Source organism: Micromys minutus (genome assembly GCF_963924665.1).
Source record: "Micromys minutus genome assembly, chromosome: 6".
Classification (NCBI taxonomy): Eukaryota; Metazoa; Chordata; class Mammalia; order Rodentia; family Muridae; genus Micromys; species Micromys minutus.
The window spans coordinates 23,121,844-23,143,924 of NC_137975.1; the positions used below are offsets into that span (position 1 = coordinate 23,121,844).

At 50.0% G+C, this 22,081-nt stretch overlaps 1 protein-coding gene across 3 annotated transcripts in view; it reads right to left on the reverse strand.

Annotated features, from left to right (window-relative positions):
• Positions 1-1,366: 1,366 nt before the first annotated feature.
• The window catches only part of RASSF5 (Ras association domain family member 5), a gene marked incomplete at both ends in the record, with an annotated part of 61,282 nt that continues 40,567 nt past the window's right edge, over positions 1,367-22,081 (reverse strand). Inside the window, 5 exons of one of the 3 annotated variants that reach the window (XM_080918050.1) lie at positions 1,367-1,519; positions 2,666-2,781; positions 3,288-3,585; positions 4,424-4,534; positions 21,561-21,677. In XM_080918050.1, the coding sequence (XP_080774176.1) occupies positions 1,367-1,519; positions 2,666-2,781; positions 3,288-3,585; positions 4,424-4,534; positions 21,561-21,677 (795 nt within the window). Of the gene's footprint in view, positions 1,520-2,665; positions 2,782-3,287; positions 3,586-4,423; positions 4,535-21,560; positions 21,678-22,081 lie in introns of those variants that run through there. The other 2 variants (XM_080918048.1, XM_080918049.1) reach the window with 2 other exon arrangements.

A 22,081-nucleotide genomic window follows, 5' to 3' on the forward strand; every position in this document is an offset into this window, starting at 1 on the left:
AAGGCAAGCACAACATGAAAGTGGTCTCTGGAGGCTCGGTTGGAACACTGGCCCTCTTCTCAAGGACAAGTGTTTTCCCCCCACATTGAGTGTCTTTGCATCCCCGGCTACTGGTTGGTGTAGACTGGCTATGCTGGAGTCCTAATCTGATGTTGTCGATGCAGTCTAATAATCTTGCATCTTCAAAGTCTAAACCTGATCAGGAAGCTTGATGGGAAAGAGGCATGTGATGGTCACCCTGTGCTGAGGAACCTCCTGTCCTTGGCTCTATAGCACCATTGCCCACCTCCTGCCAGGGTCAGTCCAGCAGGAGAGCTTCAAGCAAACTTGCCCCGCTCTTTTCTCTGAAAACAAAAAGGCACTGAAGTTGCCAGGGAAGTCAGACCCACAGGCTTGCTCAGCGCTGTGCTGTGAGCAGCCGTGCTTCCCACCAGGAAGGACTCCACGCTGGAGGACCTCGCCACTGCAGTCAAAGCCACTACTCAGGCAACAGCTGGAGACCCTAAAGCCGGAGGTGGAGGACGGAGGTGGAACTGAAGGCCAAGGAGAGTAGACCAGGCAGTCCAGCCCCCCGACTGCAGGCACAGGCCACAGGCAGCCTGGATGTGCTTCTCTGTAATATCTTCTGGCGACTCAGCAGGAAACTAAAATTGGTAAGCGGCTGGTTTCTCTTTGGTAGAAACCCATAAGAATGACATTAAAGTTTTAACATAAAAAACACTGGACAGAGACATGCTGAAGTCCCACACAAATGTGCGTATGTGTCTTTGGGTTTGCATGCATACAGCCTGCTGGGTAATAAGGGATGTCCTGGTCAGACTGTAGCCTCTGGAAATCTCTTCTTAGTACTAGCTAAGAAGTGGCACCTTGGGGCAAGGAGGACAGTTCTTTTATGAGCATTTTCCTGCTTCCAAGGACTTGGCTAAAATGAGTATGCCACATCTGACTCATAAATATACATACTACATGTAGCAAAAAAAAAAAAAAAAAAAAAAAAAAATAATTAAATCCAGAGAAAGAACACAGGCTCTGCATCTTTCCTTTTGCCAGCTGCTGATTGATTGGAGTTTGGTGACCAGCGTGGCAATTATTTGGTTTCTGAAAGGCCAGCAGATTGAGCAAGGGAAACACTGGTCATTCCACAGGATTTCTGATCCCAGGCAGAACCTCTCCAGAGCCATGGTGGGGGTTAGCAGGAATCAAACCCTGCATGGACACTTTGTGGAAGAGACTTTGTGCCACATCTGGTAACTGCTGGGCAGGCACGGGTGCACCCACCAGAGGTGTCTTGAGGATAACTGTTCGTTGCAAAATAATTAACAATAAAATAAATCAGAGGGCATCAAGAAGACAGGAAGTAAGCTGGTTACCCAGGCTTCCCTTGGGACTCTCGTAATGCCTCCTCCAGTTTCTGCCGGAATTTATTGTATTTCTTCTGCAGCTGGTGGATCTTGTCCTGCTCCTCTTTTTCCAGGATAGTTAAGAAGTTCTGGAGCTCAGGAATGGAAAAGGCATCCCACTGTGAGCGTGGAGGAGGAGGAGAAAACAAGGGGAGATGGTTAAGTGCTGACGTGACGGGAGGGCCCTGCTGCTGCCCTCAGTGAGCCAGCCGCGCATGCTTCAACCGAAGAGACATTTGTGTACGGTACACAACAGTCACATTAGCCGCAAATGTGCAACCTCATGGAGTCCCCAACCCATACACCCTGTTTTTATAGGAGTCAGCAGCAGTTAGGGTCTTCACTTTGACGCTGGATGTGCTCTCAGAGGCAGGTGGGGGACACCTGTCAGCTGTGTGACATCAGGCTTCAGACTCCACCTGCTGCCCACCTTCTTATGAGCCAGTACACTGTGCACACCCTGGACACTTCTCAGCTGGCTCTCGCTGGTCAGACTGATTCCTCCACATGGGAGAAAGGACTGAGACGCCAAGCTCCTTGGGCACAAGGGAGTCTTTGTGTCTGGTTTAATCCCCACACCAGATACTAAGAAACCTGTGGTCCACAGAGAGGGTGAGGAAAGCAGTCGTGGAGCCAGCAGCAGCAGAGAGCAGACTACAGCTGTTCCTGCTCTCCCAGCCCGCACAGGCCTTCAGTGGCACTCCTAACAGACCAATGAGCTGTCCTTTGAAATGAGTGTAGAGCCCTATCTGCCCTGATCCTCCAAAACGCCATTGCCTCCACCCCCAACTCCTCCAACAAAAACAACCCTGCTCTCAACCCAACTCAATAGACGCTCAGACCCCCCCCCCCCCACTTCCCATCACTACTTGAAGACCACATGACCACATCCCAAGTATTCTGGTCTTGGAGGATTTCTGCCTGATTTGACCTCTCTTTTGCTAGGAGTCTGATACCGAAATGGTTCAAAAATGTTTATGTCCAGTAGAGCCGAGAGAGTTGGAGCTTGCTGGCTGGCCTTAGGGCAAAACTAGGTGGGGCCTGAACAGAGTTTCTCAGTGTGTGACCCCCACCCCTATACCAGCCCATTTTTCACAAAGCAAATGAAATCCTTTCCACGGGTGTGCAGGTTGTAACTTGCTTCCCTGTAATGTGTCCCACTGATGATCCTGGGTTAAGCACTGAGCCTCTGGCAGTCCTGCTACCCCACCTACACCGCAGTTAGGACAGCAGCACCCATCTGGCTCCAAAGGGTCCAGACATACCTCCACCTCTCCGGTTTCATTCTCCTTTAGCACAAAGCTGAGAACATCGGTGTCGGGTCCAGCGAGCAGACGAAGGTAGAGAGGGCAGTCAGCAATGGAGAGTTTCTGGAAGAGCACTGCAAACAGAATGAAGGGTTGGGCGCTCATCTCAAAAGAGGACGGGATGAGGCCTAGGCTCTGAAATGCACAGGTTGGCAGATACCTGCAAACAGTCATGGCTCTTCTAATGGGTGTGGACCTGACAAGGCAGTGGTGGCTCTGAGCCTTCCATTCACTGCTGCCATTCTCGAGGCACTGCCTCTGTTCCCATGTGGCAAAGTTTAGCCATGCTTCCATTTACAGCATCTTCCAGAGGAAGAGGAGCGGTGGGCGGACTCCTTCCCATTACAGAGATTAGGAGACCAGAGCCCAGGGTGTGTCTTTCCTGTATGTGCATGGAGCTGGGCACAGTAGGCATGAGCTGCCTGGTCCTGCCTAGATTCCATGCTTGGCTTGTCCATGAATCCTAACAATATGGCTATAGATCTGCTGCCAGGAACCCACACTCTACCCAGGACAGTGAAGTTTGGTGACTGGGGAAGGGTTGCCATTAGCAGACTAGGGAAGGGTTGGAAACTCATACCTTGTCCATCTTTGTGTGTCCGCTTAAAAAGTGCAAACTTCTGTGGGTTGTCCACAACCATGAATTTCTTGAGCAGCCCCTGGATGACCTCACTGACAGTGGTGGTGCTGCTAATATGTAGCTGCTTGATGGCGTCAAGTGGCAGGTAGAAGGATGTCCGCTTGTCTGTAGTGGCTGCAGGGTTCACTTCCTTAATGGCGTCATAGATGGACTGGGGCCGGATCCCAGCAGGCACTGTCACTGGCCGTCTCAGTTTCAAATGCACTTTGATGAAACCTGTGTAGGTGCCATCTTCACTCTGCAAGTGGGAGGTACATCTTGCCTGACTCTGTCTGCCACTCTGGGTTGTGAACTACAGATCTGACAGCCACTCCAGCCAGCCTGCCTGAGTCTCCTGTCTAGAGGGGCTGGAGGAAATTCACTCTCCTTATGGGCCAGGAGGTCTGGAGCCCAGTTACCAGAAAGGATTGGTGGGTTTGGGCTTCCCTCAATCAAGGAAGTTTAGCCCGGCCACCCCAACCCTCTGCTAGACAGGTGCCATTGGCCTTTGTTGGGTCTCACTCTAAAGGCAGACACCTCTCTACTTCCGAACTCAGGCACAGACAGCATCAAGACCCTCAGAGATTCAGCCTAACTCTGCCCTGCATTTTTTGAGGCTCCTGAGTGACTTGGAAGCACCAGAGAGACAGTTGCTGGCAGTCATCAACAGGGGGCAGGGTTCTCCTGGTGTCACCCCTTAAAGACAACCCAATCTGTCAAGTCAGAGGCTTTCACCAGTCTGAGCACTGTAAACTTGACAGGCAGGACAGTTGCAGATTCCCCAGGTCAAGGGCTTCCTGGGGACCAAGACCCAAACCCTCCATCAGTGTCATTTAATTCCCCCAAGATCTGTTAAGCATGGGTGTGTAGATCTCTGTTTTACACGGAAGTAATGAGAGGCTAAACATATGCAAAGTAGCTAGAGAGTGACTGGAACAGGTTGGAGCTGGAGTCTATTCTGAAGGCCATCCTAGTTCTCTGGGTCCCTGAGACTGCAGAAAGCTGGGCCTGAACCAAGAGTGAGCTGCAAGGGAGTCACTGTTGCCGTGGAGAAGGGGCAGAAAGGATGGGGGTAGGGATGGACAGGCTCTGCTCACCAACTTCATGCCCAGGCAGTGCTTCTCCCGGCTGTTATAGCTGTCGATCTTCTGCTTGAGCTCCTGTATCGTGTGCGGGCGCTGTGTCTCCTCCACCGCCTTACAGACATTCTGGAACAGACGAGTGGCAATGTGTACAGTGGCTCTCAGGATCCAGAGGGCAGTAAGCATACCTCCCAAACGCCTCTCTGCACGAGCAGCGAGAGGCCAGCCACTCAGATCTCTCTCAGCCTCAGGCTTCCTCACCTTTGGCATGGAAGTAATACCTCCCCAGACTGGCCCCACCCACACCTGGGCACTTGCCATGAACTTGGTGAGCCAGTAGAGCTCCTGTGATCATGGTTGGGGATGGAAAAGGTGCTTACAGATAGGAAGCCATGGTCTGTCCATGTCCAAGTGATGGTAACGCGGCTAAGGTGTGTGTGCATGCTAAAAGCCGATGGCCAGGGAACACGGGCACATGCCTGCCAGTCAGCTCATGTCACTGGCAGTAAGCTCTGCTCATAAGAACAGATGAATTGTCAAATGAACGTTTTCTTCCTGGCAGAAGGACTGGCAGTCCTCTCTACTTGGGACAGTCAGCATTTGCTGGGCACTCCATCTATGCATTAAGGACTCAGCTGTCCACATCTCACAGACCCAAACTTCCTGATGACGCATTACCCCCATTTTCCAGGTGAGAACATTGGGACTCAAGCATTTACCAACTTGCCCAATACCCTTACCCACATGTGCAGAACAAACCATAAATTCCACATCTGTCCCGCTGTGTTCTCTCTGCATCACTAAGATTCGTTCTTACAGAGTTGCTGCTTTCCTCTGTGACCCCTCCCCCAGGAACATGGAAGAATGAACATAACGTGGATGTCAGTAACTTGTAGGATGGTACCCGTGGCTTCTGAGATGTACACAGGTCTTTTTCAGTCAGTTCTCCGGAGCTCTGAGGTTCAGGGTCACTCCCCAGCTTAGTTGTCATGTTCCCCTGAGTGGCTTGGACTACAGGAGCTGGTCAGTGGGAATTCTCCCAGTCTTAGAAATTCAGCAGACTCGGTACACCAGACAGCAGATGCCCAGAGAGGGATGACTTATTTTACAACAGTTTCCACATCACACTGTCACCACCACCAAGTGAAGCACAGAGCTCATCCCTGACCTTTCCCTTCAACATGGCCACTTGCAGGACTTGTTCACACGCACAGCAAACCAGCCTTCTTTCCTCCCACTCTCCTATCCTACGGGGCACAGGAGATTGCTCACTCCATGATGGTCAAGAGCAGTAGGCCTTGCTGGCTCGGTACGGTCCCACCTTCCCAGCCCTCCACAGAGACAAGCCAGCATCCTCGTTCATTAGCTGCTATTGCCATGGTCTGCTCCTATGCACTTCTCACCCACAGCTCCTGATGGAAATCACCATGTTGGTGTTTCAGATGCCTTCTCTGATGTACTGCCTATGTTATCTCTGTTGTAAGATAATAAACATAAAATTAAATGCCAGTGTCCCACTGCTAGTGAGCAGCCAAGTAGGAGTAAGAATGAAGTCCTTTTAAGCATGGAGCCCAGTTCTCAATTGACCATATTGTCGGTCACCCCAGGGGCAGCCCCTTCTGCTGTAGGGATAAGCAGCCCACCACACCAGTAATGGTCAGTGAATTTTAATACTGCAGACCTGGGATAAACAGCTGGTAGAACAAGTCTCAGCCTGTGGAACATTCATCTAAGCTGACTTGATCAGTGTCCATATCTAGGGATCCCCGTGGGTCTTGCATTATCTATGGGGCTGGCAAGAAGGGACTCCTAACATCTGGAGTGAGGGCAGCTGGCAGGATGTAGAGGCCTACCAGGATGCCCTCTTACATGGATGTTGAAGAATGCCCAAGAGAAATAGTTGTTGGGACCTCTCCTGTTTGCTTAAAGTGCATAATAAGCTATGTGAGCCCTACAGGCTGTCTTTTTACTGTTGATTCATTAATCCGGGGACTTTCAGAGGCTTCTTCTTATTTGTCTTCACTTCTGGGACTCCATTTCCCCTCTCCACAAGCTGGATACATGTCTACAGACCAGATGTGCCTGCCCATGGCCCTGCCTTGCTTTCTGGCCATTACAAGTCAAAATGGATAGCAGGGCGGCTGCTTTTTATCCTTCATTCTGCCCATCTCTAAGGTAGGCTGACTGTCGTTCCTCATATTCATGTACAAAAAAAGAACTATGTGATGGAAAACTCTAGAAGTCCCTGGAAGATCTCTGTTTTCAGTCAACCTCCAGCTATTTCCTTGTTGAAAAAGCAGCTATGTTGTGGCTTCGAAAGCCTGTTTCCACGCCTACTTTGGACCACAGTGAGTCACAGCTGCCTTGGCTTTAGGTTTCTTCTTCCTGTTCCACTTTTTAAATTCATTACATCAACTGGCCTATTCTGTTCCCTTCCCACAAGCCTGGAAAATGCTGCAAACAGCCATGGGTACCTTCCAGACAGGCAGAAAATGGCATCCTTGACCCGCGTATTGGAAGGTCTCATTTTCCAGGTGGGCAGATGCGCCCCATCTACCTAGGTGTCAGCAGCCTATGTCAAGTGTGTCAAGGCCCACACTATGAACCTTGCTCCCATGGAATGTCAGCACCCAGTTCAGTCTGGCTGCTGCTCACACTAAACCTGCCAGGCAAGATCCAACCTAACCTACAGATGGAACGAATCACTTTCCAAAATAGGCCAGCCAATGATCCCTGTCTAAGAGCTCAAAATTCACCACCTGGGAAATGCCACAGAATCTAGATTAAGGACTCTTAGACTTCCAAGCACACTGGCGTCATCTGGGGATTTTCTTGAAATGTGGTTTCCTAAACTTTCTCCTTAGTGCCAACTTCATTGACATGGGATGCAGCCCGGGAACAAGAATTTTTGAATGAGTTCAACATGTTTCAGAGTTTAGAAACCGGGAGAAACCCTCACAACAATTCCATCCAACTACAGAGGTACTATGTTGGGGGCCATCAGATAAAAGCTGTCCCATGTTTTTACCTAAAAGTCAGTGTCCACTGTGTGGACAAGTCAGCAACTCAGTAATCTTTCCAAGGACAAGGCAGGCTCTGGTTTCTGTTCATCTGACACATTCTCAAACCCTCACAGTTAAGAATTTGTCTCTCTAGTGACGGGCACAGAGTCAGAAGCCAGGAAGATAACATTTGTGTCTTGGGGTGTCCCAATGTCCAGACAGAACGAGGAACTCTTATAATTTAGTAAATCTAGGTATTAACCTGTCAGGTGTGTTGCCAAGAGTTTACCCATCTCAGGACATCTGGCATGGAATTGATTCTCTCTGACTAAATCCCTGGCAGTGACCAAGCTGTTTAAAGCATGCCTGGCTCATCCACAGTACGGCTGAAAAGCTGGTTTGTCTCATGTCCTAAGCCACAGAAGGCTGTGACTCCTGTCAGCCCTTGGAGTTATGGCAGTCAGGAAGTTATAAAGTGGAGGCAAGACAGTCACATGGCAGGCTGTGCGCTCGTCACAGGAGCACAGATGTTCTCCCCAGAACGATTCCCTAATGTCTATTAAAATGCCCCTAACTGGCTGGGAGTGGTGGCAAGCACCTATAACCCCAACACTTAGGAGCAGAGGCAGGAGAATCACTACAAACTCAAGGCCAACCTGGTCTATATAATGAGCTAGCTCAAAATAAAGTAAAATACCTTTCAGAACCCCAGCACAGAAAAGATTTCCGCTATGTCAGGTTTTGCTGTACTTTAAGGCAACACTGGCTAGTTCTGCACGGCAGTCTGTGAAAAACAGAAGTCTTCATTTTATTCTCCTCTAAGGGGTGAGGCCTGTAGCTTCTAATCCTCAAATGGGTCCTGGGCAGACTGAAATCTCCAGCAAAGTTTGCAGTGACAAGTGAGCAGAGGCAGAGGAGAGTGTGTCTGTGTGTCCACCTCAGTGCTTGCTCTGCTTAAAAAAAAAAAGAAAAGACACTCCCGCTTTCTAAACGTGACTTGGATGGTCTCACTCCTGTCTTCCCACCCGAGCTGCTTTTTCTGGCATGACTTCCCTAAGCAGCGCAGCCGCGTCTGACGGTGTTGGTGGTGACAGCCACGTACTGTCCTCCGCATGTCTCAGCTCACACAGCTCCACAGACGGCACCCTCGCCATCTGGAGTTTATCTACCGTCCCGCTCCCATGTTCCGTTCACCTCCTAGGACGGCATCAGGGACGGCTCCCGTCTCCTGGATGGAGGCTCCTCCATGACCAGGCCAGAATGGCTTCTGTGTCTCCTGTGCCCATCAGCTCGGCATGAAGAAGACAGTGAACACTTCCTCAAGAACCTTCATGGATCCCTTGCTGACTGCAGTGTGTGTGTGTGTGTGTGTGTGTGTGTGTGTGTGTGTGTGTGTGTGTGTGTGTGAGCTCCAACAAAGAGCTGTGGCAGGCCTTGGGTTTTGGTGTAGTGTGTGCTCTTTGTGAGGTAACCATGTTTGTTTCATCTGTCATGTACCCCAGAGCCTCGTGCTGCTCAAACACCTGGGGGATGGGCAGTATGTGTCTGTCTTTAGACCCCCCACTACTGGTTCTGTGACCTTGAGAGACACAAGAGACCCTCCAAATCTTGGGTCCTTCTATAAATTTGGGATCAGAATCTTTTGTCACTCAAGATTGATATAAAAGTAAGGCAGTAGGTTCAAAGGTGTTCTAGAGATCGATCAAAGGTAACCAGGGGTTTCCCAGGGAAGCCAAGCCCCATTCCTCTAAACCAAGTTCATTTCTCATTGTCCTTGTTTACTTATTCTGTTCAGGTCGTAAACATTAGGCTTCTGGGGCCACAGTCCACCGCATCTCCTCACCTCCACCCTTGTAACAGAGGCAGCCACAGAATGGGGGTAGCCATGGCCCAATAGAACTTGCTTGTGCAACGCACCCACAGGCAGTGAGACCTGTTTTGTGCAGTTTGCTCCACAGTGGGGTTTGCGTAATTTCCCTCCCTAGAATACACACGCCTCCCCTTCCTTGTCTTCCCTCGGCTCCATTTCCTCTAGGTAGTGCCTAGGGAAGTTCTAGCCCACAGCAGCCTCCCTCCTCTGGACCCTCAGCTGTGTGACACTGCCCTTCTCTGAAACACTTCTACCCTGTCTCTTTCTCCCAAGTCACACTTCCTATGCATTTTAGTACTTTCCCTACTCCTGTGGTAAAGCACCCTGACAGAAGTGGTTTAAGGAAGAAATGGTTTGTTCTGCTTACAGTTCCAGGTTACAGTCTGTCGTGGATAAATCAGCAGGAACTTGTGGGACTGTGAACGTATTTCATCCCTAACCAGGAGCAGAGCAATGAATGCACACTTACTAGTGCTCAGCTTGTCGTTGTCATCACCACCACCACCACCATCATCACCATCATCATGACCACCATCACCACCACCACCACAACCATCATCATCACCACCATTATCACCACCACCACCACCATCACCTCCACCACCATCATCATCACCATCATCATCACCACCACCATCATCATCACCACCACCGCCATCATCATCACCACCATCATCACATCACCATCATCATTACCACCATCATCATCATCACCTCCACCACCTCCTCCTTCACCACCACCACCACCACCACCAATTTATTGAGACAGGGTAGCTCTGGCTGGCCTGGAACTCACTATATAGGTTAGGCTGACCTCAAACCCACAGAAATACACCCGCTTCTGCCTCCTGGCTTTAGGATTCAAGGTGCACACCTCCAGAGGCTCCGGAGTCCTTTGATCAAAGAACGACACCACCCAGTAATGGGTCTTGCTGTCCTAGTTAAGGTAATCAGGATATCGACGCCCCCAGGTGCGCCTGAATCATCTCCCAGATGATTCTAACTCTGTCAAGTTAACACCATCCCACAGTTTCCTGTGTGTTTCCTGCAGTCACTACAGTCTCAGTGAGAGAACACTATCGGCAAAGGCTTGGTAGTTTCTCTGGAGTTACTCTCCTCCCCTCCTGACCGGCAGGACAGAAGCTGAAGTAGAGATGAAGTAGGTGGTTAAGGCACGCTGGCTCCGGGACTCAGAGAACGGCCACAAAGCTGCAGGTCACTATACACCGCAGGTCTCTGCAGCTGCCTGTGGATGTTAAATCCACACTGCAAGGACCCACGAAGGAACATTCAGAGCCTGTGAGGCTTCAGCCAGCCTTTCACATGTAGCCTTGTGTTGTTTAAAGATTGGCTTACATCCTTTAGTTAACCCAGTATCTTCAGGTAGCTATTCCCTGGATGGACCAGATTTTGTGTTGGATACCTAAGCTTCTTGTTACCCACGGCTGGGCTCAGCCAACACATAGTTGACCTCCAAGGAGGTATCAGAGAAGTGGATTAGGTGTCAGGGAGGGTCCCAGCCTACTATTCCTGATCCCACACAGCCAGGTCCAAGAGCACCTCTCTGCCCTGCATCCTGAGGGTTCCCTGCCAAGAGTGCATGGACTGCATGGGGCTTCAGACTTGGGCTGGCCTACTTCTTTGTCACTTGCTGATCAGGATGAATACAATCCCATCCAGTGACCTGTGACCCATAGGTCACTTCCCCTCTCAGAGCCTTAGTTTCCTCATCTGCCAAACCATGAAGTGACACCAAAGAGACTCCGAGGCCCAGCGCAGGGCTAAGACTGGGCCCAGGAGATAGGCTCTCACCACTACTTCCTCCTACCTTTCAGAGAACTGGGTGTGGGGCTTAGGACCCGGAGGGCAGCTGGGGTATCAGAATTGTGTCAGCAACTGTGGTGCAGAGGAACAGGGGCTAACCCTCCCCCCACCGCTCTGCTCTTCTTGGTGCTTGCCAACCTGCTCTCTCTTTGTGTCAGCAAGACCCTGTCTCAGCCAAGCTCAAGTGGGCCTTGGTTTCCTTTCTCTCTCTTAGCACAGCTGTCAGCAGCAACTTTCATGCCCCTGAGTGGAAGCCTTCTCTAAGCCCAAGCCAGGGAGAGAGCTGCAGGCATTTACTGAACAGAGGACCATGCAGAGCCCCCAGGTCCTAACTCTCAGGGCTTCTGTTGGGCTTGGCTAAATGGGAACCTCAGGTCGAGAGAGGGAGCACACCCGTCTGTCTAGGCTGGGTTTGAAATGCACAGCTCAATGTCCCAGCACAGAAAAGGTCACAGATCCCTTTGTGACAGCCTCAATCAGATATAAGAGAGGACCCTCCAGTAAGGTTCACTGTCAGGTCCCCTCCTAGTTCCAGAGTGGTGTGTTCTGGGACGGCTCCTCTGTTCTACCCACGGCAGTTAAGAGGGTTCGTCTCATTTATTTGTGACATGCCCATGGTTGCCAGAATAAAAAGGCTAGAACTTCCTCAGCTGTGTGCTCCAGTGGTCACCTACAGCAGAGTGGGAAGGGACTAACACAGAGCCACGTGGGACGCAGGCGGCTCTAGAATGGTTAGTGGAGACACAGTGTAAAGAAGGAGGCCGAGAAACTGGAAAGAGACAGATGCAGAGCAGATGGTTGGTTAATGGCAACAGTCAAGCATCAGGAACTGAGACGGCTCTAGGTCCTGTGGGATGTAGCCTCTATCCCTGGAAGCCCACAGTTACCCAAGGAAGGCAGGCAGAGAGACAGGCACTGTGTGACACAAATGCTCACTAGTGACTGGCTTTCAGGCAGCCCTAATCAGCATCATGTGATGAAGGTTATCTTGGTGAAGACTCAGAGAACCAGCATGCCCCAGAGTCTTTTTCTGAGGCTGCAGGAGCATCTCATCTGCTTGTTCAGGACCAGAGAGCAGGAGAGCTATACAGGAGGCAGGGAGCCCCAGGCACTGCTCTGAGGGCTTCATGGTATCACTGACCCCCTCAAAATAACGTGGGACATGGTGTGATACTCAGAGCACCCGAGCACACTGGGCCACTATGGATGCTGTGCCACAGTTATGTCAGGCCATGCTTTCAGTTCTGCGGACACCAGAAGGTCAGTCTCACAGAGGCTATGACATGCAGTGTGTACATGTGGTGCCTAGAGTAACAGCGACAGCGTACTTTACGTGCCTGCCTTGCTTGTTGTAAGTATGGTGAACATTTGAACATTTGACAGACCTCAGCTAGTCCCTGGCCATGGAACTAACCACAGCAATAGTTACTGACAAAATGGTTACAGAATTAATTACAAAACAAAAGAAAGCTGGGTCAGAAGGACTGGCCCAGACCCTCCCAGGCTACTTCATGATTTTCCAAACTCCTAAGCTCTTTTGTCCCAGGTCCCCTCTTCCATAAAAATCTGTTGAAAGCTATAATTTATGATCCTTTCAGCATAACAGCTATGCTAACATCCTGTGTTAAAGCAGCCTGGCTGGGGAGACGGCTTGATCAGCAAAGCATCCGCTGCACAAGCATGCAGACCCGAGTTCGGATCCCCAGCACCCATGTAAAGGCCAGGCTCAGTGGCACATGTGTGACGGCAGCACGTGCAGAGACGGGTGATCCCTGGCACTCTCAGTGGCCAGCCTGAAACTAAGAAGGACATCGCCATCGACCTGACCTTAACTTGCACACGCTCACATGTGCACTTATACATACATGTACACATAACCATACCTGGGCAGCATAAGACCCCATCACAAAATAAATAGCAAATAAGAACCCACTGCAGGTGACTGATGAGGGTAGATGTCATAAGGACCTCCAGTAACTCAACAGAAGCATGAACAACCTGGTCAGAAGTGGAAAGGGATCGGCTAGACATTGCCAAGAAAATAAGCACGTGAAGATGGTCAGGATCACTATGGGCATCTAACTGAAGTTAGGGAAAGACACTGAGATCACAACAGAGCTCCACCCAGTTCCCATCTGACTTCATGAGATACACAGTCAGCCGTGGGAAGCATCCAGTATTAAGTGGCCGTCTCTGCTTTTGTTACTGTGATAAAGCACTATCCAGAACTGCTTGGGAGGAGAGGGTTGATTCTGGCTTACAGGTCGCAGCCCATCACCCACGGAACTAAAGCATCCAAGGCCGGAGCTGAAGTGGGGACCACAGAGGAGCACTGCTTGCTGTTTGCGTGTGTTCAGGTGCCTGTTTCCCACACCCAGACCCACCTGCCTGGGATGGCCCTGCCCACAGTGGACAACATCCATTAGCAAGAACATGCCCCAAAGCCATGTCTACAGGCCCGTCTGATGGAGGCGACTCCTCACCAGAGAGTCCCTCTTCCCATGTGTGTCAGGCTGGCAGACAAGGCCAGCGATCTCAGTGGTCACTGTAAAGTGGTAGAAGTACTGGGAAGACAGTATGCTGATTCCTCCAAAGGCTAACCTAGCATCACCCAGGAGTTAGCGATTCTGGACACACATCCAAAAAATGAAAGTACACCTACAACGTAGGAAGAAGCAACCCGAGTGTCGGCTGAGAGAACAGACATGTAAGATGTGGTCCATACCCGAAGTGCAATACGTCTTAGCCTTAAAAAGGAAGAAGATTCTGGCGATGCTATTCTGCGAATAGACCTTGAAAACACTAAGTGGAATAAAATGGCCCCAAGAACTGTCCAGCTGAACTGAAATGGACCCTCCCCCGGGAGAGCTCTCTCATTCTCTGTCCCTAGAGCAATGAATCAGGTGAAGAATTTGTTTGGAAAAATGAAAAGTTCTGGAGGTTGGGTTTGCAGACCCAGCAGCACATCACCTGTATATCATGCACAAGGCCTCAGGTTCAAACCCCAGTGCCCACAAAGTGCTAGAAATGGAGGTGGTGATAGTTGAACAATAGCGTATCACATGTCAAGCTTCAGAAACTGGATCACGTTTAGTAATAGCTGAAATGGTAACTTTCAGGTGTATATCACTGTTGAGCCACTGTCTTAACTTCCTGCTAGAATGCCTGTGCACACTGGGTTTGCTCCCCAGTACTACAAAATAAACAATGAAGGTAAAAGACGACTCCACGACCCCAGAAATCTGGAGGGTTTGTATAGTTTGCATGGAGTTGTGTTTCTCTTCCATTCTATGTGTCGACCATCTTTAAGGGTCAGTCTAGCTCCCAAGCAGTTTGGTCCATCCTAAGACCTTCAGACTCAGCCCCCTTTCCTGTGACCAGAGGCTCCAGCTCTGCTGTGGCTCCTGGCAGGACACAGATCAGATTCCCAAGGTGGTGAAGCAGCTCCGGAGGGAAGGGCCAGAGGAACTTCAGTGGCCAGCCAGTCCCAACCTGGCATGCTCACACGTGCTAGCCCAGGGCAGCATGGGCTTTGTACGGCTGCTGGGACAATTACAGTTTGGTGCCTGCTGGTGGGCGTGTTGTCCTGACTCCCCTTACCTGGAGGCCTGGTACAGTCAGGCTTAGGTCTCTAGGTTTTCGTAGAAAAGGAAACATGCAGAAAGGGAAACACCCCAGGTTAACGGCAGGTCTAGGTTTCTACACAGGAAGTTCCCAGTGTCAAACTGTATACAGATCTGGGTTACCCGACTAGCTGAAAATAGAGAACGAATTAAGCCTCACAGGCTGTGCCTGTGAGTGTCTCTCCTTTTCATTCATGTTCTGAAAAGCTCAGCCCAGAGCCCAGACAGACAGAAACAAGGGCTCTCTCTGTACCTTGCTTCCTAAACTAAGTGGAAAGGTAGATGTCATGTTCCACATACTGAAACTGGTAAATTCTAGCTCAATCGACAGAAACAATCTAATCTTACAAAGGAAGAGGTAGAGGAGAGGGGCCTAGCACAGAGATCACAGGGTGGTCTGCCCCGAATTCTGAGAATAAACAGGCTGTCGTGGCTAAACACAGGTGGGTGGTCCCGGAAGGAAGATCCCATGTCAGAATCCAGGTCCTCTTCCTGGCCTCACAATTTAAACAGTTAGGAGCCCACTATCTAGTCCCTCTCGGGCCCAGGAGGAAATGGTAAGAAGAGTTTATTCCCATACAAATGGAGGTGAACCTTTCTCAGGAGCAAAATAAAGGCTGACTTACATCACAGGTGTGTGTGCTGGAGAGGGACGATGAAGGACCCAAGCCTGAAGGGTGAAGTGACCTGCCTGTGGCCTCAGTCAGTGGCCGGGGGACTCTGCTGACCGTTCTGCCTACCATCCTATAGCCTGGGAATCTGTGCTAAGGGCTCAACTCGCGTCCCTATTGGAGAAGTCCTGAAGTAGCAAGTGTTTCCTAAACAGGACTCTGGAGTGTGTGAACGTCAGAGGAGAGTATCGGTGCAGCTCCAGGGTCCTGTCTGCAGATTCCGAAGCCAGTAGGTCTTTTAAGTCTCCAGCTCCAAAGAGTGACTCAAAGGGCAATGATCCCCATGCAGGTGGCAGGGCACCCTTAGAACCACTTCAGAGGAGTGGTTAAAATCATCTGTCCGGTTTCTAGCCAGATAGGGGTCAGAAGTGCAAAGGTCACATTCTTTCCTGAGAAAGTGGGTTCTGAGAGGGAGGCAGGAGAAGCAGAGACCACGAAGGCTTTCTATGCACTCTGTGTCCCAGTCCTGTGGTTAGGTGTGGCCTGTGACAGCTCCAGCCAATGCCAAACCTATACACACAATGTCTTATATTTACACACACACAAAATATATGTAAGTATATATGTATACATACATGCATATACAGGGAAGTCATGTTACTTGGGATGATAATGCTCCCTGCAAGAGCTAGACTATCTAATAAAACCCCACGGCCAGCCATGGGACACTTCCCTTTTCAGTTGTTGATGAAGGGAGCTGAAGACTCCTAAATAGTATAGGGTATTGCTGTCGCCTTGTTTGCCCCCCAGACCTTGACAGTCTGACCATATTGCCAAAGACACTGGACGTTTTGGATGCAGGACTAGAAGGAATTTAGTAGAAGTGATTCTAGCTTGCCGAGATGCCTCCTCTCCCTGCACACTAGTTCTCACAGCATCCAAAGGTTCTATGCAAGCTGCCAAAGGGGAGAAGCCAGTCCTAACAAGCTGTAGAGCTTATGGACCATAACAATGACCAGTATAGGAGGTCCCCAGGGGTGCAGTTGCGGGGTTCTTACATCTTGTGGGCAACCAACAGCTGTCTAATTAAACTTGAGGTACTCTTGCCTGGAACTGTAAATCTAAACAACTACCCATGGGTGGTGAGAACCCACCCCTGCCATGTTCCTAAGCCAGCATCGTTCCTGTCTGCATTCTAGACATGTATCCTCACACCCGCAGCTAAGCGTGGCGCTCACCCCTCATCAAAGACCGTTCTCTTTCCCAGAGACTATTACAGAGATCCACAAATAGTCAAAATGCAGAGCACAGCAGACCGTGGGATAACCAAGCAGAATGATACACCCGCTACACAGCCCCTACCCCTAAGGCTCTGGAGCACCAAAGAAGAATCGGTGGAAAGACTATGAGAACTGATGATCTAGACCTTGGCTTGAGGTTGTGACTTGTGTACATGACAAGGAAGTTACACTCATGACATCTCAGAATTTGTTTATCTGAACAAGCCCAGTACGATTAGGACACCAACTGATGCACCAGCATGGATGGGGGAAATCTTACAAGGCCCCGCTCCTACATGAAGGTGATTGGTAACTACTGAGAGAAGGAAAAACTGTCTTCTCCAGGCACAAGCCCCTATAGGCTAGTCACGTGACCAGTCCTAAAATACACATGACCTATTCTAAATGGACTGAGCAGTCTGCATGCCTGTGTGTGTGTGTGTGTGTGTGTGTGTGTGTATGCTACATTTACCTGTGTGTATAAGGATATATATATATATATATGTATGTATGTGTGTATACATATATGTGTGTATACACACATGCATACATACATGTATACATACATACATACATAACAACAAAGGAGATCATACTTTGAGAGGGAGTGGGTGGGGATCACAGGAGGACTTGGAGAGATGACAAGAAAGGATGAGAATGATATAAATATATAAATATTCATATATGAAATTCTTTAAAAAAATAAAACACTCTCAGACCTGGCTCACAAGAATCTCTCCTGTGTTATTCTGAGTTCATCGGCCCCCTGACTGCTACCAGTTTAATTCTCTGTAAAGGAAAATCAACTTATTTATACTCATTGACTAAAATCTAGGGGTGCTTTGTCACAAGACCGATCCGGATTGCACAAGGTGAAAACTGTGGTAGCTGAAGTCAGCTAGCTGGTCATCTACGTGTACCTCTGTAACTGAGTCCACACTGCTGCCTTGGCAGGAAGGGCACAATTCTTGCTCTCTTGGGACTGGCATCTTCTCAGGGAAAGCACAGCTGCACAGGCCCAAGGAGCCAACAAAGTGAAGGGAGGGAACAGGGACCACATTCCTAAACAGCAGTACCAAGCATCATCTGTGGTTAGTCCTGGGCAGGGTGAGCCTCTGGGATAGCACATGGAAGCCGCTGAATGGTCCATCTGGGATTCCTGTCTTATTTTTATTGCTCCAAGTTTGTAGCTAGCTTATTTTTAGTGTTTTCTCAACTGCCAAGGTGGTCAGGGGCAGAGGCTGTGACTGAGGCCTGGGTGTGCTGCTGGTGGTAGGAAAATGAGCATTTCCTGGACTGGTCTCAGGGACCAGGCTTGCCTGCCATTCCCTGAGTAACACAGGCCCTGTTGCAGGCAAGGAGTAATGGGAAGAAATGAGGAAGAGAAGTAGGAGTTGTATAGAACCCCGTAGTCTGCCTCCTGGCATTTTTCTTGAACAAAAAAGAATTCAAAGGTTTCAAGGCAATCCAAAGAAAGCTGGGTGCTGTGGGTGCTGGGGAGCAGCGTGTGCTTAGCCATGACGCTATCATAAATTGAGTCTGCTTTTTGTTCCGCAGGGGGAAAAGCAGGAGGAGGGTTTTTTTTTTTTTTTTTGTTGTTGTTTGTTTTTTTTGTTTTTGTTTTTTTTTTGTTTTTTTTTCTTTCAGCAAGTAGTCTTTCCATTTTAGGATAAACACTGAAAATACGTTTTAAACAATATTTAATAGATTACAGTGACCTTCTGCCACGGTACAGAGAGTCAAGGTCCCCTGGGCCTTCGAGGGATGGCAAAGGACTTACAGTGTTGTTTGGGTCTTTCCAGAGAAGACAAAGCCTTTGTCCTGGTCACCTGCCAGGCAGGAAGAATGCCTAAAGAGCAGTCTGAGATGGTTGGTTCAGGCCCCAGCTCAGTGGATACATGCTGGTCAAGTCCTCCTGCCGTTCTTACCTCACTGTCTTCATCTGCCAAGTGTGGCACTCTGGCATTGTTCAAGAAGCGGCTCTGTGTCTCCTCAGAACACCCCCCTCACCCCCGATGCCCTGCTGGGCTCCCATAGTCCTAGATCTGTTGAACGTGTAGACATTTCAACATCTTACCTGGCGGTAAGAGTATGAACATTGCCAGCTGCCTGAGCTCCCAGGCTAGCTCTCCTTCAAACCATCAGAAGTTCATTTTGATGTCTATGACCCAGAAGACACGAATGCGGCTCAGTCAAGACGGAGGTGTCCAGAGAGTACCACTTCAGCATCCTGAAACTGGTCAGTGTGACTCAAAAGGTCCCCAGTCTGATTCGAATGTAATACACTGCCCTAGGGAGCTGCCATCTCTACAGAGGAAAGAGCAGGTGGGCCCAGAGCTGGTCTCTTTCCTTCTTCCCAGGCACCTCCTGTGTATAAAGAGGGTAGGATCCCTCACACTTCCCACTCCCATCTGGAGAGAAGTATGTGGGACTGCTTCAAGATTACTCAGGGACAGCTCCCAGGGGATGGCACCAAACAACAGTGGGGCTTTCCTGCAGTTCTGTCCCACCAGGCACAGACTGAACAGCTGACACCGGTGGCTCTGACAGGGCTATTTATAGAAGAATCTCAGCCTTTCCCGAGGGGACCTAAGTCTCCAAGAGACAAGGAAACACACACACTCCCTCCCTTTGAGACCAAAAAAAAAAAAAAAAAAAAAAAAAAAAATCTCTTAGGAGCTGAAATTCAATTTCCCTTTAAGTAGGAGACAAAGATTGCTCAGGGGTCACGATGGGGTCAGGATATGACAGTGCACCCCGACACCCCTTCCAGACTCCGAGAGTCTGGTAAAGCTGGGAAATTTAGTATAGAGGAAGCAGGACAATAAAGCACCACCGACAGGAGGGAACCCCAGAAAGGTTGGAGTGAGGCCTCCTCAGTGGTCAGCTGGCCCTACACACCTCTGAGAGCCGGTGAGGCCACTTTAGAACCCAGTCACCGAGCCTGTGTAAGCCTGGTGCCAAAGGTTAGCCTAGTACTGAGCAAAGCTCTCTGTCCCTGACAGCAGTCCTGAATGTTCAAGAATAAGTTGGGTCATGTTGCCTCCCCTTCCTTCCCTACAGTAGCCACCCATTCCTGGACCGTCTGGCATCTCATTTTCCAGAAGATGAATTTCTTAGAGGGAGTTCCTATCCTTAGTAAGAGTACGGATGCTGACACAGTGGTAAAGAAACGTGCTAAGGACCCAAGCCACATAATGGACTCAAGATACAAAGCTGGGCTGGAGGGATGGCTCAGCGGTTAAGAGCACTGACTGCTCTTCCAGAGGTCCTGAGTTCAAATCCCAGCAACTACATGATGGCTCCCAACCATCTGCAAATGGGATCGGATAGCCTCCTCTGGTGTGTCTGAAGACAGAGACAGTCTGCATATATAAATTAAATAATTCTTAAAAGAATAAAAGATACAAAGGGAAAAATGGGGGAGACTGGAAAGAGGAAGGTGCCTGGGCTTGAAGCAAGAGACAGAGGAGAGAGAAAGCTGTCCCCCTGCCGCCCCTCCCCCGTCCTAGGTCAGACTCGGCGTATTTCTTTGTAAGGCTATTTCCATTTTTTTTTCAGGACTAACAGAAACAACTGCCTTTTCCAGTGGCCGAGTAAAAGACACCTCGCAGCAGCCCCTTCTCACTCCAGTTATGCAAAACTTTCAACCTCTGGGACTGGCCCAGGCAGTCAGAAGCAAGTCAGAAGCTAAACTTTGTTTTTAAAACAGGAACCATTCCTTCCCAGGCCGTAACAAAACTTGCTCAAGCAATAGAACAACAGTGGCGTCTCAGGGTGACCTAGAAAGATTTTCAGATTCCCCAGGCCCTGTGGGTACTTTCTGTAGCTGCTCACAATTTGGCTCACAAATCTGTACTTAAGATTGTGAGCCACTGCTCTGGGTTGGGAGGAGGGGTTCATGATGAAGCAAGAACCCCAAGAATGGGTGGGACACTTCCCCTCCGCGGTGATGTTTTTCTGCCTGAGGCCTACCTTAGCCATAGAAGGAACTACTGCCTCCCTGTCCCCCACCCCGAAAAGCAAGTGCTTGGCTCCATGGGTCTGTTTGAATAAAATCACAAGCCGTCTTTGGATTTCGGGGCACCAGCTCACCAAGGGGGAGGCTCAGAGTATTGGCCTAAAGTCAGAACTCAGCACAAACAGGACCTGGAAACAAGATGGATTAGTCACAAAGGGGTCTCCCAGATAGACTTAGGGAAGTTTTGAGGTAATTTTATCGGGTGCAGGTCCACCTGTCCTAATGACCTTGCCACACCCCTACGAATGGTTATTCATGCCTGTCTACAAACTGGTCCTCGGAGGTAGCCTCTCTAGTCTTAGGCTTGGAATTGGCTGCCTAAGTAGCTCAATTAACGTCACACTTTTGTCCCTGCCAACACACATGGCAGTCTGTGGGGCTCTGTGGGCACTCAGGAGAGAATGCCAGACAACCAGCCTGGCTGGGTATCCAAAGCCAGCATGTTTAAGAAACACACAGCCCCTTTTAGATTGTCCAGGCTCACTCAGGAGCTAAAGCAGCGGTATGACGGCAGCCTCAGCGAGGAGCCTGTTTCTGAAACCACTCTGGACTTCTGCAAAGTTGCTAGACAAGGCTTTTAAAATGGTTCCTAGCCACGTACAACACGGAAGTCTCAATTTGTATTTATCTACTGAGGGTCTGGGTGTAAACTCAAATTTGGAGGGCAACAAAACAGAGGTGCCCAGTTACCCAGTCAAAGCAGCCATCCACGAATCAGTGAGGTCTCCAAATCCTAGAGAGTCATTCTGAAAGGCCTAAGGGCAGGAAATACTAAAAGGAGGGTCGATCAGAGCAGCGGAGGCCCCGAAGCCACTGTACCAGCAGCGCATGGCTCTACCTGGGGGAGGAAGGATCCCCGGTTTCCCTCGAAGACCATGGAGGTCTTCCTCCCTCGAGGGCGCCTATAACCACCAGGTTTACCTTTGAAGGCTGTCTGCTCTGAACATTCCTGAAAAAGGTGGTCTTGGCCGTAAAGAAGCAATCTTCCAGCTCCTCGTCCAGGCTGCAGTATCCGCTGCTCATACTGTCCACGGTCATTGGGCCCCGCCCGAGTCCGAGCTCATCGAACTGCGGTGCAGGGGCTGCGTCAGGGGCCCTTCTGGTTCTGCGCTCAGGTGCTGGTTCTCCTGGGTTACCAGGGTGCTCTCTGGCAGGCAGTCTCTGCTTCCTTCACTGGGGTTTCAAGCGCCTGCACAGCTTGGGGCCCCTGGGTCCACGCACCTTGCTCTCTAGCGCCTGCAGGGTTGAGCATTGTGCCTGTCTTGCTGGTTCCCCGCCCCATGTGCTGACAAGCCACCCCTACACCTCCCTCCCAGTGCCTTTCCTGTACTGCTCTGTGTGCTCTAAAGCCACTTCCTCTAGCAAGGTTCCCCAAAACCCTGCTGGGTGTCACTCACCCCCCCCCCCCAGCTGAGTGCCAAGGACTCCTGGTGTAGATGCCA